At 38.1% G+C, this 19,218-nt stretch overlaps 1 protein-coding gene across 1 annotated transcript in view; it reads right to left on the reverse strand.

The window, feature by feature from the left end:
- The window catches only part of LOC100356485 (protocadherin-15), a 1,660,811-nt gene that overhangs the window by 205,466 nt on the left and 1,436,127 nt on the right, over positions 1-19,218 (reverse strand). Inside the window, 2 exon segments of the mRNA XM_070057681.1 lie at positions 5,501-5,725; positions 8,403-8,708. Coding sequence (XP_069913782.1) covers positions 5,501-5,725; positions 8,403-8,708 — 531 coding nt within the window.

Raw genomic sequence — 19,218 nt, forward strand, 5'->3', positions numbered from 1 at the left:
ACTGGGCCAGGCTAAAAAAGAAGCCCAGAACTCCATCTGGATTTACCACGTGGATGACAGGTGCCCGTGCACTTGAGCCATTATCTACAGGTTTTTAGGAAGCATTAGTAGGAAGGTGGATCAGAAGCAGAGTAGCTGAGCATAAAGCTGGCATTTTGACATGGGATGTGGTCAATCTGGCAGCTTAGTTGGCTGCCCCACAAAGCCTGTCCCTTGAGTTTAGTACTTCAGAAGAAATAAGTTATATGTTACTAGTAAAACTTTGGAATAACAGAGCACAATTATCCTAAGAAACTACCTACTTCAGCCCCATGGCATGCCCTACATGATGCATTTACATTCTTTAAACTTGGTGGGGACTACATTAGAAAGAATGCATTAATAGGAGTTAACAGCACAGAATAGAAGGGAGGAAAATAATTGATGACTATAGTCTAAAATAAGTGTTTTCTCTAGGCCAAACAATTCCAAGGGAGCAAGCAGAGTGCTATAAAGGAGAATTATCAATTTATTTGGCAATATTCCCACTAGCTTGGTCACAAAAATCATCTTTTATTCAAGTTCCTCCCTATGCAAAGGAAAAGGAAGGGTGCTGTTAATTTAAAAAATATCCTGAGTACCTACTTTGTTTAGTCTTAGGCTGCTCCCTGGTTTCCCAATCCATGACTCCTCTGACGCAATCAAAACCAAGACTCCACCAATTCTGCCACAACAAAGCAGCTACGGCACTGAATGTTACAAGTCTATGGTTTACCAAATGCCACCTTGGTATTGAATATAGAGTTTCTATCTAGAAAGACTATCTTCACCCTTCTCTGCTAAAGGGTAAGAATACCACTTTGCTCTCTGAAGAAGAAAACCCTTCTGAAGATGAAAGTGCTAGCTGTGGGGTCAGCATTGTGGCATAGTGGGTGAAGCTGCTGCCTACAACAGCGGCATCCAATATGAGTGCCTGTTCATGTCCCAGCTACTCTACTTCCAACCCAGTTCTCTGCTAATGGCCTGGGGAAAGCAGCAGAAGATGGCTTAAGTGTTTAAGTCCCTGCCAACCATGTGGGAAACACAGATGAAGATCCTGGCTCCTGGCTTCAGCCTGGCTGGGGTCCTGGCCATTGCAGCCATCTGGGGAGTCAACCAATGGATGGAAGACTTCTCTTTCTCTGTGTCTGTCTCTCTCACCCAACTGTGACAAATAAACAAATAATAAATAAAAAAAAGAAAGAAAAACAAGGAAGTGCTAGTTCTATCTTTCAAGACTGTTTTTCACAAAAAACTTATAGTATGGTCTTCCACTGGGGTTTCTCCACTTTTCCCTGCCCACCCTCAGCCTGGTACACTCTAATACAGACAACATGACCAAGGGTGAGTTCAGGCTCCTTGCTTCCTAGGTGTGTCACATGTGTCTCTCTGTCTCTACCACCCTTGTGCAGCCATTTCACTCAACAGTCCAATCAGCAAAATAAATTAGGTCATCTGTTTATCTTGGACAAGATACTCCTTTTAATGCTGTCCAGTATTACAGACATTTACACAACCAGTGTTCGTGATTTGTACTCAATTTTCAGTTTTTGGGAGAACAGAACTATTCTTTCTGTGTGTTTTCTAGGTTGTTACTCATGTTGCGAGACCAGATATATATTATGACTTAGTTTGTAAGGTCAGATTTCACACTGGCTCTTCCTCCATAAACTATTCAGAATTTTATTTTAATTTTTAGATATTTATCTATTATACAAATTATCAAATAGCCTTATGGCTTCAATTATTCTAGGCAGTCAATAAAATTACACACTATAAATGACTTTGTTTTTATCATTGTTCTGTGAAGTCTTTGCAACTTTGGATTCCTGAAATTTAACACTGAGAGTTTTTGCAGGCATCATTAATACATGTATATTGTTTATTCTGCGGACATACTTTTTCTTTTTTTTTTAAAGATTAAATTATTTTATTTGAAAGGCAGAGTTACAGAGAAGTAGAGGCAGAGAAACAGAGAGAGAGAGAGAGAGAGAGAGATTGAGAGGAGAAAGAGAGAAAGGTCTTCTTTCTGCTGGTTCACTCCCTAGATGGCTGCAAAGGCTGGAGCATGGAGCCAGGAACTTCTTCCGGGTTTCCCATGCAAATGCAGGGGCCCAAGGACTTGGGCCATCTTCTACTGCTTTCTCAGGCCATAGCAGAGAGCTGGAGCAGAAGTGGAGCAGCTGGGACTTGAACCAGTGCCCATGTGAGATGCCAGCATTGCAGGTGGCAGCTTTACCTGCTATGCCACTGCACCAGCCCTGGACATATTTTTCTTTTCAAATACTCTTTGATTTTCCCACTCTTCCTCAAATTTAGGATAATTTTTATCAGTTAGACATAAATACTTGTTATTTTCTCTTTCTTCTTCTTCCCTACAAAATAATTATGTTTCTACTCATTTTAAGAGAGAGAGATCTTGAAAATGCTTTCCCCTGGGTGACTTTTTTGGGTGCAAATATCTCTGAGCAAATATCATGCAATTATATTATCAGCAAAACAGCTTGTCAGTATTACAAGTAAATAAACCAGTAGCAGAAAATTTGCAAGCTTGGGAAAGATCTACATTTGCAGAGAAATAAGAATTTTTCTTCATTATTCCCTAAAAACAAGCTAGGATAATTTTATAAGCATCAATGGTATTTAACGAACCTTTTAAGTTCTGTTTCTGATAAGTTCAAGCTAAGTTATTAAAAAAAAACCAGTATATCAGAAGACAGTCGGATTTTGGGGAAATTTCCCAGAAATTTTATTATGCTTCTAACAACTTGGAAAGTAATAAGAACTGATATTTGTTATTAAATGATAAGTTTTATTTTGAATGTGCAACAAATAAGAAACCACTATGTATAGGTCAGGCATCCTTGACCAGTGAAATGATTTGGCTTCTTTAAATAAGAGAAAGAAGCTGAGGCCACAAAAATTGGACCCAAAACCTCCAATATCCAAGGACTAAATGAAAACTATTAGTGAATAAATCTTTCTCAGATGTTGCTGTAAGCCTAACGTGATTATTCTTACATTAAAAAGCGGGCGCTGGCAACATGAAAAACTTTTCAGGAGGCTTAAGTCCCAGACACGGAATTAAGGCTTATTTCATACACATCTTGCTTTTTAGATGAGATTTTTGAATCCAATTTGATGTCCTGTATCAAATCAGGCCAAAAAAATGAACCCAAACTTAATGCAGAGCCTCCAAACCAGTATCTGTGAGTACATTGTCCTGAGTGAGAAGGCCATGTCATTTTGGTATGAATCTTTGAATATGGGGGAAAAATGGATGGAGGTAATTAATATCAAGTATTTTCTTCCCTTTTTTGTTCAAAAACTATCCGTACATTAATAACCTTTCTGTTTGTTATGTTGGAAGTGTTCAATTCCACCAAACCATATGAATAGTCAAGGATACATCAGGGAAAGTTGCCCTGTGTTTTTTCCCCTGGCACAGAAGCCATTTTGCTAAAATTATTCCATTTAGATTATTTTTACCTTGATGAGATAAATTTTCTGCTTACATATTATGACATCTTCATAGCCAATATCACATTCCGTAATTTTTTATTAAGGGATTTCTAAACTTCAAAATGGCATAACACACTAACAATAATAATGTTTCAAAATAGAAAGCAAACTCCCTCCTCCCTTTCCCTCAGCCCATGATGTCTATGATTTTGTGATGTCTCCATACCACTAGAATTCTAAATATATCTGTGTGTATGTGTGTGTGTGTATATATATATATATACATACATGTGTGTATACACACACACGAAAAATTGAGGCTAGTGAGATGGGATAATAGGTAAAGCCATTGCCTGTGACATTGAAATCCCATATGAGCACTGGCTCGAGTCCCAGCTGCTCCATTCTGATCCAGCTCCCTGCTAATAATGTCCTAGGAAGGCTGCAGAGGATGGCTCAAGTGCTCTGGATCTTGTACCCAGGTGGGGAATGTAGAAGAAATTCCTGATTTTGCACTGGTCCAGCTCAGGTAGTTGGGGTCATTTAGGGAGTAAACCAACAGATGGAAAAGCTCTCTGAATCCCTCTCTTTCTCTATAACTCTTCCTTTCGAACAAAAAAATAAACAAATCTTAAAAAAACAAAGAATTTTATATCATCTTGCTCTTGTTGGCTACCTGATGACTTTAGAAATGCACAGATGTATTCCTGCCAGGAATAGGAGAAAGTTTCAGAGCCATATTCATCAATTATATATTATTTGAGGTATATTATATTAGCAATCAAAATGAATAAATTGTGAACCACAGTACCTATATTAAAGTGAAGTTTTTAACTCGTGTAATTATTCATATTCATGTATTTCATTCATAGACGTTGAAACATCATAAGCTTCAAGTGTTTCACTTATCATACAAAGCTCTTGTCTCCTTTACCTTTCCTCTTTCTCCTGTCCGTTCTCTTTGTCTCTCCATCTTTCCTTCTTCTCTCACTCTCACTCTTGCTTATTGTGGATATTTTTGTCTACTTCTGATGTTTTAACTATTTAGTACCAAGAAAGTACACTTTCAACTTTCTATTATCTTCCTTGCCCAAAGAAAATGTTTTTCAACATACCATGATTATGAAAACACTTTTGCTTTACATCACCTAAGAAACAGATATCAAGTAAACCAATAATTATTTACATGTGCATATTGTGATAGAAGTATTTTCCTTAATGTTCTGAATGAAGTATAAAATTATTCAGGTTTTCCAAAAATTCTGCTATACACGACTGTCCTCAAGGAAAAGTGTTTCCTTGGAGAATCTACAAGTTTAGGACGAAGCTCAAGTGATCTTTCTGTGCACTAATATTTATGAATTGCTGAATTGCTGTATATATATGACTTTTTCTCATGTCCACTTTTAAGACATTCCTTAGAATTTCCCAAATTAAAGAAGCTATGTTCCTTCAGGCAGTCATCTTGCATTATATTATAATAAATGAGGTAATAAATTCAGATAAGTTAACAGATCATCAATTCTGAAAATGGTTGAGCCAGAATATAACCTCAATTCCATTTGATTCTGAAGCCTGTTTCATGCCAAAATTTTGGGTTTTCTAACTAGACCAAATTAACTGGTTCTAGAGACCAAGATTTCTTTACCTTTCAGTCAGATTATTTTAAAAATGTTTAAATTAAAAATTTACATTGAGGTTTTTTTCTCTGGTGCTATGGAATTTGGAAAAATGTGTAGGTTAAAGAAGTTTCGACTTGGCTGAGTGATATGACTAGTGGCATGCCCATATAGCCATGGTCTATAAATTCATATTGATAATCTCTTTCAAATTTATCTTTTACAGCTAAAAGCATAATTATTTCTCAAATCTTCACACGTACTTCATATTAAGAATGTCTTTGCTCTGTGTCTGGTAGCATGATACTAACATGAATTATTGCCACAACATATGATAGGTATCCTATAAAAATCAAAGTTACACATGGAGCGAGCAATCTGAAGTCATCTATATTCCTTACCTTTACTACCACTGTGACAGTAGCAATACCAGGTGGCATTGTTCCATAAATATCAAAAGCCTCCACCAGAAAAGTGATGGTCGCTTCCTGGTCTGGAAATGCTTCATAATCCAAACTCCGTAAAAGTGATAGTTCTCCTGTAAATGGATGTAGTGCAAAAAAGTGCTTCACTTCTGGGCTTCTTATCCGATAAGACACATTTGCTCCAAGGTCAACATCTTTGGCCTGTAACAAGTTAAGTAGAATAGTTCTATAAGTGGCATTACCAAAATAGAGACATGTAAGACTGATGGCAATCATGTCCTAGAATAACATAAATAGCATGGGTGTAAAGATCACCAAAAGACAAATCATTAAAGAAAAGCATCTTTGTTAAGTAATTTTTAACAGAGAAGAAGGGAGGGAGGAAAGATGTAGAGGGAGTAAAAGATAAAGAGAGAGAACCGGCGCCGCGGCTCACTAGGCTAATCCTCCGCCTAGCGGCGCCGGCACACCGGGTTCTAGTCCCGGTCGGGGCGCCGGATTCTGTCCCGGTTGCCCCTCTTCCAGGCCAGCTCTCTGCTGTGGCCAGGGAGTGCAGTGGAGGATGGCCCAGGTGCTTGGGCCCTGCACCCCATGGGAGACCAGGAAAAGCACCTGGATCCTGGCTCCTGCCATCGGATCAGTGCGGTGCGCCGGCCACAGCGCGCTGGCCGCGGCGGCCATTGGAGGGTGAACCAACGGCAAAAGGAAGACCTTTCTCTCTGTCTCTCTCTCTCACTGTCCACTCTGCCTGTCAAAAAATAAAAAAAAAAAAAAAAGATAAAGAGAGAGAAATTGACTCATATAATTTAGACAATGTTTACTTTATTATTTGATTTTGACTGAAATATTACTAATTAAATGGATCACACCACAGTTACAAATGTCATAAATGTTTATTATTTTTGTTAGTTCAGTGATCATTAAAATGGTATTTTATATAAAAATAAATTTTATTGGATGATTTCCATAAACAGAGCAATACTAAAGGGCTATTAAAAATGTAAGTAAAAATTTCTTCCAATAGCAATTCTATATTTCATTCATAAAATCCTTTTGTTTATAGAGAGCAATGAGATGAACCAAGGCACAGTCTGTGCCCTCCAGTTTATGTCCTTAGAGAATAAACAAGACTGACATACCAAAATATAAGGAAGAAATAAATGATGTCATTTATAAGGACTCTGAATTGTGAATGTCATCCTCTGGGAAAAAGGATAAGATCCTGTGGAAGGGGAATGAATGTATTACTCGGCAGTACTGACTGGCAAAGTAACTCAGGTAGAGAAATGGAATAAGCATGATGAAGATGCGGAAGCTGAGGGTTTGTCAAAACGTTGATGACAAAACGTTCCTGTGAACTTCAGTCTCAGCCCCCTCCAGTGAATCACTGACATTACAGAAAAAGAGCTTGTGAAGCCAGATATTTTCATTATGTCCTTTTCTGGCCTAAAATTTATCTTGTTTCCCAATTACCTTTCCAATCAAGCTTGATCTGCTGACCACAGTGAGAAGCAGCATGACATTTTCTTGCTCTTACCCCCGTCCCCCGCAATCTCTCCTCTCGCCAAGGATTTTGAGCAGATTTTTTTTTCACTGTTTTGCTTCAGTAACTCTTACTTGGCCCTCGGTTCACAATGTAGAACCAACTTACCCAAGTTATTGTTGAGTTTGCCCTCAAGATTAGCTTAGGAGCTCTACCTATGACTTCCTAGATTCCTTGTATCTCCATTTTAGGATGTTTATTTTAACTATTGAGTAATTGACTCAGAACTAGTCTAGTAACTGACTCAGAATGAAAACTGCATGAAAGCAAGGAATCTGTCATCTTCACCTTTAAATCTCCAAAGATGAGCAGTGGACCTGTTATACAATTATACCCTGAAGATGTGTGTTTGTTGAATGAATGCACAGAAGGAGGAATAAATGAAGAGATAATTGTTCTCTCACTGGTCATCATCATCTTTATTTGGAATTATTAATAACCTTAGCAAATATCTACTGATTTGAAAAATGGAAGGAATATAAATTCTTGAAAATCATGCTAACAAATTTAAATTTGTGCTTTATAGGATAGATTAGGAAAATACCTTTGTTTTTCTAAAAAAACATTTAATAGACAATCTGTAAAAGAATTAAATGGGGCAAATGTTTAAAAACACAGATTTATGGATAACCTGATAACATACTAAATCAAGATATTAAATTTCCTGATAATATTATGTTTTTAGCTAAAAACTGAAAAGGGGACTTAAATATTTAGATGCTATTAAAAATGATATTGAAGTCCTGGAAGACCCTTGTAGTATATCAACACTGTAAACATAAGAAAATGGAAATATAATATTAAAAAATTAATGAGTGAACAATATCTGTAAAATATAGGAAGCATATACACATATATGGGTTCATGCATATATATGTTATATATGCACATACCCATATGCATATTTATAAAAATTCAAATATAGGATATTTGTGTGAGTCCAAAGTGAGAAATGAATAATATACATAAAATAATATCTAAGTACTTTGGAGGCATAAGGTAGGAGATAAGTATTTTTATATATTATTATACTGTTAATCATTAAAATAAATATATAGCATTACTTCTGTAAATTAAAAAATTAAGATAAAAATTAAGATAAAACAGTTTTTATCTTAAAAGTACACCACTTCTCCCCTTATTTTTTGAGATAAATAAAATATGGTTGTCACATAAACTATAATATACAATATTGAGATCTGTTAAAACATGTTGTTTATCTGCAATTGAAATTTACCTATGTTCCAAGAAATTTTATTTAATAAATTTGGCAAAGATATTGTATGGAAAATCTGAAAATGTAGAATTCATGAAATCAGTGCTTCTTTCACTCACCTCTATTTGAAGGAATGTTGTACCAGCTGGCAGATTCTCTTCCACAACAACAGTGTATGTTGAATTGGTGAATACAGGACTATTATCATCAATATCCAAAACCTTGATGGCCAGGGTCAGAGTTGAATGACGAGGGTGGACTGCTCCATCAGTTGCCACAACAACAAGTTCATAGTAATCCCTGACTTCCCTGTTTAGCTTTACAGCTGTGTAAATACTCCCATTTGATGTGATGCGAAAAAGATTATTGAAGTTGCCCAAACTGTAGTGCACTTGGCCATTTATTCCAGCATCTGGGTCTGTTGCCTGAACAAAACAAAATAAAATAAAGAACTCAAATATGTTTGGTTAAGATGTTGATATCTGTTGCCTTATCAGGAAGGGACAATTGACAAATTCTAGCACTTTGTTATAACCAAATGTTTTTCCCTAAGGAGAAAATTGAAAGTTGAATAGAAATGCAATGCAAGGAGTAAAACTTGGGAAATATAATTTAAAATTCTTCATTCCAAATGGACATAACTTGCAAATTAATATCATTAGCAAAAAGAGTAATAAGAGTAATATGTAACAACCGAGGATGCTCATACAATACTGAATTTCCATGTATTATTATCTCTCTATAAGATTTTGAATTTGAGGTAAGCATTTAATTTTTAACTAATTCAACATAATTTAATAAGAGACAAGATCCCATGCAAGCTTTTATTCAAGCACTTTATATTAATTTTCATAAACATATTTAACTGCGCTATTACTTCATTGACTCCTCCTGATATTCCAAGAGTAAGTCCATTGTTGCCATTTTGTAAATGAGAAAGCTGTGGCTTATGGAATTTAATTGTGTGCTTAGGGTTACACCTGAAATAAATGACTCAACACTTCAGTTCATAGTACAATATGTTGCATATAAAACTAATTAACACATAGTTGTGGAATTTATAAATAATTGGATTTATATTTTTAATTTTAAATATTAAATTCCATATAAATATTAATTTATAAATATTGGATTAAATGACTACAAGGAATTGGTATTTGTTGCTCAATCTTCCAAAACCCAGATGGAAGTCAAAGAATAACTAACGAACCTGAAAATCGTTGTTCCTAACATTAGTACACTGATCTCCAAATAATACTTGAGAATTGTTGATGTTGTTATAAACACTTAACCCATGTGAAGTCACTTTGCATCAAACGTTTGAGAAAATACCTTTGTAATTGGATATCATGAGGACTAATCTTACCTAAAACTGCAAAATGATATAAATTATATCTCACAATCAAATCTATACATTTTGTTTCAAATCATGCTTTATGTTATTGTAATTACAAAAAAACTTTAATAAACCTTTGAAACCATAAAATGGAATATAATCGTGCTTCAAATTATCACCAAGGCAAAGAATAGAAACAAGACACGTTGCTGATTTATGAGCTAAGGGCACAATATTCTGTTAATCTCCGTAAAGCTTAGAATGTAGTATGATGCATTTTAACAGGACACATGTAGTTATATATCCAGCTTTCTATATACCAGTGAAGTATGTGAGGGTGGAGTTGCTGAATTCTTGGGTCATGTTTGAAATTATTGATAAAGTCTAAAATGTGAAAATCATGTTTGATACTGTGCTCCTTCTGTATGTCATAAAGTCAGACATTTTAATAGGATTGTTCCTGATTCATCAAAACATAAACATCATTGGGAGGTGCACGTCTCTTGAGGCTTACTTCTGAGAAAAGATGGAATAAGGGTTGCAATAATGCCTGAAGAGAAAAATGGTACTGTAAAAGATTTTATACTTAGGTAGACTTGGCCTACACATTATTGACAAATTTGTCAAGCTGTGAACCTCATTTTTTTGCCTGAAATGATCAATATAAAATAATGTTATCCAATAATACAATATAAATAGCTATCCTCTCATAATACTAATGGGAAATATTCAATCACTTTTTGTTGTCTATGGGGTATCTTAAGATCATAGAGTCAGTCATTTATGAAACCAGCAATTTAAATGACTCTTACTTACCAAGTTATTTTTCATTCATCCATACAACTGAAGAATAATTATGAAAATGATTCAGTTGACCAATGTGGCTGTGTGTGTTTGTGTGTAAATGTGTATAAAGGGGACAGTACACTGTTTTCTGGATATGTCCAGCTAGTTAAATGATATTTCACTAGGATTTTCAAAAATATCTATACAGATATTCCTCAACTTTAAGTTATACATAAACACATCATTTGTTGAAAACATTTAACTCAAAACTACGTTTAACAAACCCAACCTACTGAACATCAGAATCTCATCACACCTTAAACTGTGTTGTTGGTTTATTTATTTACTTTTAATTTTTTTGAAAGGCAGAGAGACACAAAGACAGACCTTCTATTTGCTGGTTCACTCCCCAAAGGCTTGGAAGAGCTGGGACTGGGCCAGACCAAAATCAGAAGCTGTGAATGCAATCTGGGTTACCCACACAGGTGGCAGGCATTCAGCCATGTGACCAAACACCCTATGTTTCCCAGAGTGCACATTAGCAAGAAGCAGACCTGAGACTCAAATCAAGTGCCATTTTAGCCACTATAGTAAATGTCCACCTCTATGGTTATTTCTCCTCATAAGATTGTGTCTGATTGTGGGCTGCCCAATAATGCTAACCAATATCAAATCACATAGTAATAGCTTCAGAAGATATCAAAACTCAAAAATAGAGCTATGATTTCTACTGAATATGTATTGCTTTTGTGGCATCAAAAATTTGAAAAAATTCTGAGTCAAATCAAGCTAAGCCATAGAACACTGATATTCACTTTTTATTGCTGTTTTAACAAATTACCACAAACTTCCCAGCTTAGAAAACACCAATTTATTATTTTAAAGCTGTGTTGGAATGTTCAACTTGAGTTTCACCTAAAATCAAGGTCTAGGCATGGCTATAGTATTTTTTGAAGGCTCTAGGAAAATGTAATTTCCTTGTTCATTCAGAAATATTTTCATTTTATTTGGAAGGCAGAGAGGTTGAGAGGCAGAGATGGGAAGACAGGGATCTTTCATCTGCTGGTTCACTCCCTAAATACTCGTAACAGCCAAGGATTGCCAGGCTGAAATCAGGAGCCAGAGACTTCAATCAGACTTCCCACAAGAATGGTGAGCACCCACGTACTTGAATAATCAACTGCTGCCTCCCAGGGTGCACAATAGCACGGCACTGGATAGAAAGGAAATAACCAGGACTGAACCTGGACACTCCAATATGGAATGCAAGCACCCCACAGGGTGGCTCAACTGCTGCACCAAGCAAGCGACCCTGTTCCTCCAGGTATTTCACAGAATCCAGTTGCTTGGGGGCCAGCATTGTGGCACAGTTAAGCTGCCACCTGCAACACTGCCATCTCATACGGGTGGTGGTTCATATCTTTTCTATTCCACTTCAAATCCATCTCCTTGCTAATGTGCCTGGGAAAGCAGAAGATGGTGACTCAAAGTGTTTGGGCCCCTGCCACCCATGTGGGAGATCCAGATGAAGCTCCCAGCTTCAGCCTGGCCAAGCCCTGACCATTGCCCATTGCAATCATTTGGAGAAAGAACAAGTGGATGGAAGACCTCTCCCTCTCCCTCTCCCCTTTTCCCCCTCTCGCCCTCCCTCTCCCCCACCTCTTTCTCTCTGTAACTCTTTCAAATAATAAATACATCTTTAAAATAAATAAATCTTTAAAAAAAGAACCCAGTTGCTTGCTGAAGGCTTCAGACCCTTCCCACCTTCCTTCACAGCCTCGTGAGGAAAAAGGCCAACGTGGAAATCACCCACGTCCCTAGGCTCATGTAACATTTCCTCTATCTTTCAAAGTAGCGGTCAAGTCCCTCCCATCTTTTCTTAATCTCTACTCCTTCATTCACTTCATCCCTTTGACCCACTCTTCAGCCTTCCTCTTCTACTCTTAAAGGTTTATAAAGATCCTTAATCTTATTCACACCTTTTGAATATATATAGATGAATATATATAGATAAATCTCTCTCTCTCTCTCTCTCTCTCTCTCTCTCTCTCAGGGCTGGTGCTGTGGCATAGCCGGTAGAGCCACTGCATGCAGTGTTGGCATCCCATATGGACACCGGTTCTAGTCCCAGATGCTCCACTTCTGATCCAGCTCTCTGCTATGGCCTGGGAAAGCAGTAGAAGATGGCCCAAGACTTTGGGACCCTGCACCCATGTGGGAGACCCAGAGGAAGCTCCTGGCTCCTGACTTTGGATCGGCGCAGCTCCGGCCTTTGTGGCCAACTGGGGAGTGAACCAGCAGTTGGAAGACCTCACACTGCCTCTCCTTCTCTCTCTGTGTAACTCTCAAATAAATAATTACATCTTCACACACACACACACACACACACACACACAGCAATCCATATTTTACAATGAGATAATTTATTGAGAGAAAATATCCAAATATTCCCCAGCAGACAAAATATAAGTGTTAATGTTATATGATGTATCTTTACCAATAGAGTGTCATAACTTCTGTGAAATCCATTTAAATTTGTATAAAACATGATTAATATGTCTAAATTAATGTATACATGTGCTTTTTTCTGCTCTACTACCAATTAATTCACTGAATGTCTACCTTCTTTAAAGGAAATGTACTTGATACTTATGAAATAAAGACCAACATTCCATAAAAATTATTCTGAAAAAATGTCAGTCAGACATACATTTAATGAAGGCAAATCAATGCAGGGCTTCTTCTTTACTTTCTATCTTCTAATTAATTGCAGAGCCTATGTAAGGTAAAGTAAGTTAAATGCCATGGACTGCCTGAACAAGGTAGTTTCACTGATTAACTATGTAAATATAGATGTTGGACATGATAATCAAACATAGAACCTTTTAGTTTGTGCAGTATTCTCAAGAACTTTGCTGGCCAAGCAGCTCAGTATGTGATGTTGTAATGAAACCATTTATCTTCCTAAAAATCAATTAGATGCTAATTAAAATTGTTAATAAGAAAAACAACACATATTCCTCCCCTTGTACTATATCAAAGCAATAAACAGTAATAGCTGCAACTTTATAATCATTTGTCAATGGTTAAGATATTTTTGTGCTTTACATCTTACTTTGGGTCTCTGATTTGTAGCTACTTATTTGTGAATGCATACTACTGGAAAATTGGATAATAGTCTGCTGTTGTGGAGAGACTTCACTGGACAGAACCATGAAGACTTGCAGAGCATAGTACTGGTAAACTTTAATCATTAAGATCACATTTCATAAATGTTAAAAGTCATCTTTTATAATCATTGTATTTTCAATGTTGTCTACTATGCCTCTTTCTCTTCATTAAAACAGAAGCTCATTACTGGGACTCCTGCAATCAAAAAATTCTGAGGTCAAAAAGATAGTATTTTAGTAATGAGAGTGTGAAATATTACACAACATCCAATTAGCCCAGTGGGAAGCTGGTAGGGAGCTTTACTCTACTTGAGCTTGTCCTTCACAGTGATTTTCTCACCTTGAAGTGAGAACATAAAACCTGTTGAGCAGGGATCTCAGAAGCAGGAGTCTGGCAGTACATGTTTAATGACATTACTCATGGAAATACATTTTTAAAAAGTTATTATCCATAGCATTTAAGATATATAAAACTGTTAGAAGAGAAACAATTTAATGACACAAGAGCAAGTTTTTCTCTTTCCACATAAATGCCTTTTATTTATTATTGAGCAATGGCAAGTAGATTTACTGACAAGAAAGTGATAAGCATACTTGGGTTCAAACCCCTAAATCATAAGCAAAGTGAACATGCTTTCAATAAACATTAGAATATTCAAATATTTAATCCGTAGGAATCTAGAAAACCCATATGTAAACTAATAATTTCTCAGGGGCTTAAACCCTAGATTAGATGCACAAATCATTTTCATACTGTCTCCATAATCTTGGGTGAGTCAATCATTCAAGACTTCAATTCTTCATCTGTAAAATCATAAGGCTATTTATGTTTTCACCTCTTATGAGGACTGAACACAATTAGAAGAGTAGTTAGATCAAATTAGGCAATAAAAATCTGACCATGCTTATATTTTTAAAGATTGATTTATTTGAAAGGCTGAGCCTCAGAGAAAGAAGGAGAGACAGGGTACGAGGGAAGAGAGAGGGAGGTTCTTCATGATCCTTCATCCAGGGGCTTACTCCCCAAATGGCCACAACAACCAGCTGTGGGCTAGGTGAAGCCAGGAGCCAGCAACTTTGCTCTGGTCTCCCATATGGGTGGCAGAGGTCTAGCTATTCACACCATCATCCACTGCTTTCCCAGGAACACCAGCAGGAAGATGGATCAGAGGCAGAGTAGCCAGTACTGGGGTCAGCATTCCAACGTGGTATACTGCAAGGTGTCCGGCACGTAACAAATCTTCCCAGGCAGATGAATCGATTAATTCACAGACTTTTATTGGGGTTCCACTCCCGAGTGAGGTTCCACCGGTCCCAACGGAGCAACAGAGCAGGGGCCGGGGAAGTCGCGCCTCAGAGATTGGGAGAGCTCCTTTTATAGACTCAGGGTATGGGGGTTAAAGGTTGAGGCAGGTCTGATCCTCATTGGTTGACCTTTAGGCACCTGCAGGGACCTTGACAAGGACTTTTCTTCCCCAGAAGTACAGGCCTTTCCTCCATGCGGATCCCAAAGCTACCAGTATACCAGCATCAAAAGTGCTGGCTCAACCCACTGTGCCACAATTCCATCCCCTACCCCATGCTTATGGTTACTACAGTTTTTAATATCTATATACACATATTTTTTAAAACATATATATTATGCCCTAAAGTTGTCCAAGAATTTTTTGGTAGAGCAAACTATTTTTTTAAAAGATTTATTTATTTATTTGAAATGCAAAGTTACAGACAGGCAGAGGCAGAGAGATTGAGAGAAGGCTCACTCCCCAAAGGGCTGCGACAACCACAGCTAGGCCGATCCAAAGCCAGGGGCCAGGAGCTTCTTCCAGGTCTTGCACATGAGTACAAGTCCTTGGGACTTGGGTCATCTTCCACTGTTTTCCCAGGTCATTAACAGGGAGCTGGCTCCAAAATAGAGCAGGTAGGGCCTGAATCAGAGCCCATATGGAACGCCAGCACTAGAGGTGGTAGCTTTACTTGCTATACTACAGCACTGGCCCCAACAGACTATTTTTACTAGATGGGTTCAAACATTTTGTTACAGGAAAATGGCAGCAGAGAAATTATTGTTACCTCGATTCTTTGATTCACATGGAAGGAGAATTTCCAAGCGGACAGCAGAGATTTAAAAAGATTTATTAGAGTCAAAGACCTCCAGCCAGAGCAACATGGGGGGTGGGGCTTCCAAAAAGAGGAAAAAAACCAATATAACCCCATGGCATTGAGGTTTTCAAGTACAATTTCAAAGGAAAAAAAACTTGACAATCAGATTGTCATTCAGTTACTAAGCCAGGAAAAAATCCATCAAAAGACCTGATTTACAGTCCTTTATGCTATGTGGCTTGCTCAAGATAAAACAGAAAACCATCCAGAAGGGTGGGATTGGTAACTTGTTTTCACAATAAACTGTGAGCTCAGATGCAATCACCACTCCCTTGCTATTCTCATGGTAAATTTGGAGATTCTGAAGGAGGACATTTTGTTCTTGCTAAAGATAATGTTCTTTTGGGGAAGGAAGCAAATAGTTTACATCCCAAATTCCACTGGGAGCACTCTGGCTACCTAATAACCCATCTGACTCCTCAGAATTTCATAGAAAATGGAATGAGAAGATAATGCACATTTTTCATGAACTTTATGAAGATCTTGCATACATTTCATTTTCCTTAGGTTCATGTTAAAACTGGTATAGTGAGTCTATTAGGTTCTATTAACAATTTTGTGAATATTTTTCTTAAAATTTTGGTGACTGAACCAACTAAAACTTCATATCTCAAAGATATCTGTCCACACAATATTTTTAGTGTAGTGAGTAAAAATACAAGGAAAACTTACATGAGCAGGTGGCACACACAGACAGACAGACACACACACATCCAGAAAGAAAGGGCTTAGTTCTTACAGGAAGCATGAATGAAAATGTAAAGTTCTTTATGCATAAATTGAAGTGGTTAGACACATGAAAGAGGAATTAGAAAATGTCTGGCCAGCGCCGCGGCTCACTAGGCTAATCCTCCGCCTTGCGGTGCTGGCACACTGGGTTCTAGTCCCAGTCGGGGCGCCAGATTCTGTCCCGGTTGCCCCTCTTCCAGGCCAGCTCTCTGCTGTGGCCAGGGAGTGCAGTGGAGGATGGCCCCAAGTACCTGGGCCCTGCACCCACATGGGAGACCAGGATAAGTACCTGGCTCCTGGCTTCGGGATCAGCGCAGTGTGCCGGCCACAGCGCGCTGGCCGCGGTGGCCATTGGAGGGTGAACCAATGGCAAAGGAAGACCTTTCTCTCTGTCTCTCTCTCTCACTGTCCACTCTGCCTGTCAAAAAATTAAAAAAATTTAAAAAAAAGAAAATGTCTAATGTATATCTAAAAGTATATATCATGATTTCATATTTATTGCCACATGAGAAATCTTTGCAAGAGAAAAAAAATCAGCTCAGAAAAATCACTTTCTGTTGCATTTTATAGTAATTTCATCATGGTTTTGGGAATAAAAATGTATGTCAATGGGTGCCTAATCATGACCTCATCATAAATCATAAAGCTCTTAAAGCCAATATAGTGATGCCTACAAGGAGTAATAGTTGTTTTATATTAAATATTCATTTGCTTGCTATAACTACTGCAGGCTCTCCTTCCAAATCTGAAAAGATAAATTCTACCTGGAGAAATCAGTAAATAGTATTTCCTCACAAAAATGCAAACACGCAGACTGTGATTTCTTCTTTTAAAGAATTTTAGAAATGATTTATTCTTCAATTTTCCTATCTTTAAGGTGATGCTTTGGGATTCTGAACACAGGTAAAACTCTCAGTGATAGAACACACTTTGGAAAACAATTAAAAAGCAGTGTCGGCCAGCGCCGTGGCTCAGTAGGCTAATCCTCCACCTGTCGGCACCCCAGGTTCTAGTCCCGGTTGGGGCGCCGGGTCTGTCCCATTGCTCCTCTTCCAGTCCAGCTCTCTGCTGTGGCCCGGGATGGCAGTGGAGGATGGCCCATGTTCTTGGGCCCTGCACCCGCATGGGAGACGAAGGAGGAAGCACCTGGCTCCTGGCTTCAGATCAGCGCAGCGTGCCGGCCATAGCAGCCGTTTAGGGGGTGAACGCACGGAAGGAAGAGCTTTCTCTCTGTCTCTCTTTCTCTCTCACTATCTAACTCTACCTGTCCAAAAAAAAAAAAAAAAAAAAAAAAAAAAATTGGCCCAGCAATACTCATCATAGGACACTGTTTTCTTTTTCCTTTTTTTTTTTTTTTTAAAGATTATTTTATTTATTTAAGGAGCTGGCACTGTGGCTTAGCGACTAAAGCCTCCACCTGTTGTACTGGTATCCCATATGGGCGCTGGTTTGAGTCCTAGCTGTTCCATTTCTGATCCAGCTCTTTGTTATAGTGTGGGAAAACAGTGGAAGATGGCCCAAGTGCTTGGGGCCCTGCAGCTGCATGGGAGACCAGGAAGAAGGTCCTGGCTTCGGATCAGCTCAGCTCTGTAACACTGCCTTTCAAATAACTAACTAACTCTTTAACAAAAACAAAAAGGTATTGATTTTTGAGGCAGAGTTACAGACAAAGAAGAGAGAGAGAGAGAGAGGTCTTCCATTCTCTGCTTCACTTTCCAAATGGCCACAACCACCGGAGCTGGGCTGTTCTGAAGCTAGGAGCTTCTTCGGGTTGCCCACATTGGTGCAAGGGGCCAAGCATTTGGGCCATTTCCCACTGTTTTCCCAGGCCATCAGCCGGGAGCTGGATTGGAAGAGGAGCAGGCAGGACTTGAACCAGAACTCATATGGGATGCTGGCGCCACTGGTGGAGGCTTAGCCTATTATGCCACAGCACCGAGGGCATAGTTTTATACACTACTTACCCTTCCACTACACAGGGTAATTAGGGGCATTGTCTGGGTTTATAATCAACTCCTATCACATTTTAAGTAGTGGAGTTACAGAAAGGCCCCAGCACTATGGATTGCATTTTATGTGATAATCTACTTGGCTCCGGCATTTCTATTTATTTATTTGTGCTTACCTTTTGCTTTCAAGTTTTAACACATACTTCAATTACTGTTTTTTTTTTTTTTTGCTATTTTAAGTGTTTGCCACTATATTCATTGAAGATATAATATTTTACGTATCAGATGTCTTTATAACCATATATATTAATGCTGTTTTAATTCTATTTCTATTCAGTATTCTTTTCTATGAAATATAAATATGTCCATGAACTTCCCTAAAGAACAATTCATGTCTTCAGTGTTACTTTTCTGTCTGTCATAGAGCTTTTTGTTACATCATGCTGTCTCATAAATGATTTTCTTATATTAGTGCTGAGGGTAAATATACAACAAAAAATGGAAACTGAAAAGACTGTGACAACCATTGGATTCTCTGTGAAATGCACATGACTGGATTTTCTAGGAAATATTCCAATATTCGAATAACAAGTATGAGGGTCAGTGCTGCAGAGTAGCAGTTAATGCTGCCGCCTGAAACACTAGTATCTCATTCGCACGCCGGTTCCAGTCCTGGCTGCCCTTCTTCCAATGCGGCTCCCTGCTAATGCACCTGGGAAAGCAGCAGAAAATGGGCCAAGTGCTTGGGCCCCTGTGCCCATGTGGGAGACCCAGAAGAGGCTCCTGGCTCCATCCACTGTGG

The sequence above is a fragment of the Oryctolagus cuniculus genome, chromosome 15 (genome assembly GCF_964237555.1).
Source record: "Oryctolagus cuniculus chromosome 15, mOryCun1.1, whole genome shotgun sequence".
In the NCBI taxonomy this organism is placed as follows: domain Eukaryota; kingdom Metazoa; phylum Chordata; class Mammalia; order Lagomorpha; family Leporidae; genus Oryctolagus; species Oryctolagus cuniculus.